This window comes from Cynoglossus semilaevis, chromosome 8, assembly GCF_000523025.1.
Source record: "Cynoglossus semilaevis isolate Cse_v1.0 chromosome 8, Cse_v1.0, whole genome shotgun sequence".
Classification (NCBI taxonomy): domain Eukaryota; kingdom Metazoa; phylum Chordata; class Actinopteri; order Pleuronectiformes; family Cynoglossidae; genus Cynoglossus; species Cynoglossus semilaevis.
In genome coordinates, this window is record NC_024314.1 from 10,547,236 (window position 1) to 10,552,893 (window position 5,658).

Below are 5,658 nucleotides of genomic sequence, written 5' to 3' on the forward strand. Positions count from 1 at the left end.
CACCAGGCAGCGAGTGGTCGATGAGGGTCGACCTGGGGAGGCAGCTCCAATTCCCCAGGGAGATCACAGAAACTGCACTCCCCCCAGATCTGATCATGTGGTCAGAACCACGCAGGACCATTCTAATGGCACAGCTTCCCGTCCCATGGGAGGAAGGCATTGAGGCTGCCAACGAGCGGAAACATGAAAAGTACGCAGACTTGGCAGCAGAATGCAGAGAGGCTGGCTGGAAAACCATCATGCGCCCCGTGGAAGTAGGATGCAGGGGCTTCGTTGGATCCTCAACCATATGCTTGCTCCGTGACATGGGATGCACAGGAGCAGCCTGCAGGAAAGCCATGAGGGAACTGGCAGAAAAGGCAGAGAAGGGCAGCTTTTGGCTGTGGCTCAGGAGGAAAGACGTGAGCTGGGGGCCAAACAAAGCATGACCCATTCACTTTAATAACGTAAATTTTCAATAGTAAACACATTAGGCATAACTTAATAATAAACGGTAACTTTAGAGCAAAACAGGCCATCAACCTAAGTTAGGAATCTAGCTACAATCAAGTTAGGAACCTAGTTACAAACCTAATAATAGTAATTAATTAGCAAGACACACCCTGGGGCATGATCAACCCCAGCGGGGCCTTCCTAGGGGGAGAGTGTCTAGTGATAATGGCCAAAACACTCGATGAACCCATGGTCCACTACTGAAGATGTGTCTTACAGTAAGATAGTCAAGTTATAAAAACAACCAACTAATCAGGAAAAGCCATAGTCCAGTAAGCCACCCCATTCCAAACCATCCCTTACCTCAGCCCCCTCCCATACCCTGAAGGTAAGTATAAGGATGACCCCAAATAATCCCCCTGCCACAGCCCTAATCCCCGCCCCGTGATCATACCAAGGAATTCACCCTTGAGGTAAGTCGGCACCACTAGTGACACTCAGGCACTAGTGGGGCCAAGGAAGGTGTTCAGATGAGCACGCCAGCACAAAGGCACTGGCGGAGGTGCGTCAGGCAGCAATGCCCAGCAGGCAGACCGCCAGCCTGTATTTTCATATGTGCATAATCCAATAATTAATTCAAAAGTATTTTGCACTTTTAAATGGACTGCTAAATAAACAAATGTGCCAAAACATTTGTTGGGCAAACACCTTAAACAACAGCATTTTTTCAACATAGAGCTAGGTTGGCCACTTGTTGTTTCAGAAGTTCCCAGCAAACCCAAACAAAACATTTGGTTTGACTCTTTGAGAAGAAGTTAAAATTAGCTTTGAGGTTGTTTCCACATGTTTCTGTCATAGAAGGTGACTGACCTAGTTAGTTATTTTATCTGTGCCTGCTGGGCTGGACCACATATGTTATTATAAGAACTGTTCTCAGGTCTTATTTCTTCAAAAAAACACTCTTAGCAAAATCCAAGATAGAGTTAAATGAAGAGAAGCTAAGGTAATTGTTATGTGTTCTATAATCATAGCCTTCTATTATTTTCTGGGTTGTCACACCCTTATGACTGCTGTAACATTCCGAACTTTGAAATGCTACACAGTATCATGTTTATTATATGTGCCAAATCAATGTTCATCAATCAAAACAAATATTTTGGACTACATAAGTAACATATGAAGAAGCATCAAAAAAGTCTGAAATTATGGCAATTCAATTTTATTAAATTGAATAAATCAAAATTAAGAACAGTCTTGCAACCCATGTTGACCTGGAGTCCAATCAGACTGCAATACAGTCACATATATATTCACACGGGGCAGTGGTGGTTTAGTGGTTAAGGAAGGGATTTGGGTCCGGAAGGTTCGAATCCACTATGTGCCAAGTTACTACTGAGGTGCTCTGAGCATGGCACCGTCCCCACACACTGCTCCCCGGGCGCTCACAAAGCTGCCTACTGTTCACTTTGTTGATAGGTTAAATGCAGAGGTCAAATTTCATTGTGTGCAGTGGTGTGTGTCACAATGTCACAATGACAAGGAGTTCACTTTCCATTTCCATTCCATTCTATTCTTCATGTATTATACAGATTTTATTTTTGACAAGATTCATTTCTCTTTTTTAATGAGAACTTTATTTTTCAAAAAATTGAACAAATAGCAAAACAAAAACAAACAATTTAAATTCATTAATACAAAATAACTGTCATCACTGAGAATTATTTTTATTCCAAAAGTGAATAAAAACTTGTGAGCAACGAATATCGGGGCCTAATGCAAAAAACCTTGCCTGCAATGAAGCAAATGTGACATTCAACTTGCTACTCAAAGTTTCCAAAAGTAATTATATGTGAACTGTAAGTAAATGGATTAATATTTAAATATTAGGGCTGTAACTGTACAGGCATTTGTCCCAAATTGTTTGGTCGTTAGGTACAAATACACGGGTACCGAACATACCGGTAAACCTGTGTAACAATATGTTTTCAAGGCATTTCAAGGGGAACCATGCAGAGTATAATAAAGTCCAACCTCTGCAAAACGCAACTGTGATGGCAAAACCAAAAACTGTCACTGGAACTGGAGCTTAGCAGGACTGTCACTAAAACTAGGCTTACAAGCTTTTTTGTTTTCACAAGCGTTACATTATTTCCTCTTGCATCTTGCCTGTGTGGGAGATGAGAGATCAGGCGTTACATACTGTATGTGTGTATATGTACAGTATATGGGGGCTGATAGAATATACAGTAAGTCAAAGTAAACTGAAATTTCTTCCAACTCCCTTTTGCGGATGAACACAAGAACTTTGTTTATTTGAGTAATGGGCTGGGCACACAGAATGTTCTTTTCAAACTTATGTTGAAATGAATCAAGGTCACTATTGTGTGGTGAGTCGGACTAGGTCAGAGTACTTGGATTGATTCCTTGTATCAAAAACACAAGACCACACATATTAGCATTTTAAAGTACAGTTTAACATAATATTTTATTATAAATAAAGAGTTAATGTATGTTCTTTTTATAGGCATTGTTAAGTCACTGTAAATCTTTAAATATAAAACATAAACATATATATTTAAATGTTTCACAGAGACCAGTTTCACAGTTGTTTTGAATTCATTGTTTGTATTTTTTTTCCAAGATTAAATTTCCTAATAAAAAAATTGTTTGTTAAAATGATGGTGTCCTTGTATTAAATTGTGTCACCAATGCCTTTGAGCAGTTTAAAATAGGCTTGCCAACTTGTTAGCACTTCTATATATAAGTTGATCTGAAAAAAGAATAACACTTCTCTGTTGTGTTCAGGCAATGAAGAGTAGCAAAGTCGCATTATCTGTGTGAACAAAAAACCTCATCAATAACAAGTAAAAGAAACAGTAGTAGCATCCAGCTGCTTTGCACAACAGAAGATGAACCTCTTATGTCACAACTGCATGTTTTTGGAAAGTGAGGGCTGGCCGGCGTTGATGCTGAAGGAGTCACGGTACATCTGAGCCAGTCTACAGCAATGGATTTAGGACTCACAACATCTTGATTTAGTCCTCCATTCTTTAATACCCAGTAGAGATTGTCCTTGAAGAAATAGGCATCCCCTAAAAAGAGAAGCAATGGTTAGAATCTTTATTTAATATTATATTGAATTAAAGGATAAAAATACAACAGATAATTTAGGTCCTTGGTAATATGGTTGCACACACACACACATACTCAAACACAAAATCTGGTTCAGGTGGCGTATATCTGTCTGTGAATGGCTTTGTGCGTATATGTGCATGAGGCACATGAGAGAGAACTGTAGCGAAAGTTGAGAGCAGTTTGAGCCCTGTCATGTTGAAGCATGAGTTGGTTATACAGGAGCTGTTAAAATGCTGTTTATGTTCTGTTGTGCTCAGTGTGGCTCACAATGAAGACCTCAATTTCTCAATTTCTGTTTACCTCTGCTGCAGACAAGCACAAAGTGAAGGGAGTTAGCCCCGGAGTTAATGTTAGCTTTGGTCCTGGAGCAGATCACTAAGTCTTCCCTGTGCATTCCAACTATGGTCGGGGTGCCAAAGCAGGAACAAGCTAACATGTAACCATGAATCATGTTACAGGCACTGTTCGGAAAAAATAATTTATTTAATTAAAGTTAAAAAAAAAGTTAGAGTTAGGGTTAGAGTCCACTGGAAGGTACAACTGCCCTAACCGGGATTCAAACTTGCCCAGGAGGTGAATCCTGGGGTTCCACACCAATGACAGAGAAATTGCCTCTGCGACGCCAGTGAAGCCCCGGACACAGGTGAGCGCAATCCGAGTAATTAAGCCGCTGCCTTCCGGGGGCAGAGCTTCCTCAGTTCTCTCTTCACTTGGTTGGCTGTGATGACAGAATGGGGATGGGATGAAGGGAGAAGGGGAGAGGAAGAGATGGAGAAGGAAGGGAGGAAGGAAGGGGAGGGGGAGATGAGCTGGGTTGAGAAGGGGAGCAGGGTGAGAAATGGAGAATGGAAGGGGGTGAGGTATGAGAGGGAAAGAAGAGAAGAGCAGAGGAAAAGAGGAGGGGTTGAGGGGGTTGTGGGGAAAGGTTGTAGGAGGGCAGGTTGAGATGGGTGTTGCTGTTGGTCCGGGTACTGGTACCGGCTGGAATGATGAAGGGAGCGACGATGCAGTGGGTGGATGGTAGGCCACTGAGGAAGGGAGGGTAGGGGACGCAATGAGGGTGTGGGTGGAGGGGGTGTGGAGTGATTGAACCAATTGAAGAAGTTGTTCAAAATGTTTGCCTTCTCCACTACCCCTTCCTTTGAGCTGATCTTTGCTTTATGGCCTGTGATGGTTCTCACACCATCCCAGACCTCCCTCATATTGTTTTGCTGCAGCCTCTGCTCCATTTTCCACCTGTGGTTGTCTTTAGCCTCCTTCTGGCAGCGTTTCACCTCCCTCTGTGCTGCTCTCATCTCCTGCTCATTGTTCCTCCTGAAGGCTTCCTTCTTCATTGTTGAGGACAGCTTTGACTTGCTGTGTTACCCATGGTTTGTTATTAGGGTAATACCGTACAGTCTTTGAAGGGGCAACCACATCCAAACAGAAATTAAGATAATCCGTCAGACGGTGGGTTGCTCCCTCGATGTCCTCATCATCTGGACTCAATAGTACATCCCAGTTTGTGGTGTCAAGGCAGTCTTTCAGTTCATACTAAGCTTCAGGAGTCCATCTCCTGATGGAGCATTTGACGATCGGCTGCCTTTGGACCAAAGGGGTGTACTGTGTGTGTTCCTCCACAGGGTGCTTGAGGGTTCATGGGAGTTTGCCCAACCGGTCCACATGTGTTTTGTGGACTTGGAAAAGGCTTTCGACCATGTCCCTCGTGGTATTCTGTGGGGGGTGCTCTGAGAGTATGGGGTTGGGGGCCCTCTTCTAAGGGCTGTCCAGTCCCTGTACGATCGGAGTAGGAGCTTGGTTCGCATTGCCGGCAGTAAGTCGGACCTGTTCCCTGCATGTTGGACTATGGCAGGGCTGCCCTTTGTCACCGGTTCTGTTCATTATTTTTATGTACAGAATTTCTAGGCGCAGCCAGGTGTCGGGTGGGGCCCAGTTCGTGAGCCACCGGATTTCATCTCTGCTTTTTGCGGATGATGTGGTCTTGTTGGCCTCTTCGAACCAGGACCTGCAGCATGCACTGGGGCGGTTTGCAGTCGAGTGTAAAGCAGCTGGGATGAGAATTAGCACCTCTAAGTCCGAGGCCATGGTTCT

The 5,658-nt window shown here is 43.5% G+C and overlaps 1 protein-coding gene across 1 annotated transcript in view; it reads right to left on the reverse strand.

Moving 5' to 3' along the window:
- Window positions 1–1,618: 1,618 nt before the first annotated feature.
- The window catches only part of mmp25b (matrix metallopeptidase 25b), a 21,350-nt gene continuing 17,310 nt past the window's right edge, over window positions 1,619–5,658 (reverse strand). The window contains exon 9 of the mRNA XM_025057889.1: window positions 1,619–3,524. Within this exon, the coding sequence (XP_024913657.1) occupies window positions 3,262–3,524 (263 nt within the window). The 3' untranslated portion in view covers window positions 1,619–3,261. The remainder of the gene's footprint in view (window positions 3,525–5,658) is intronic.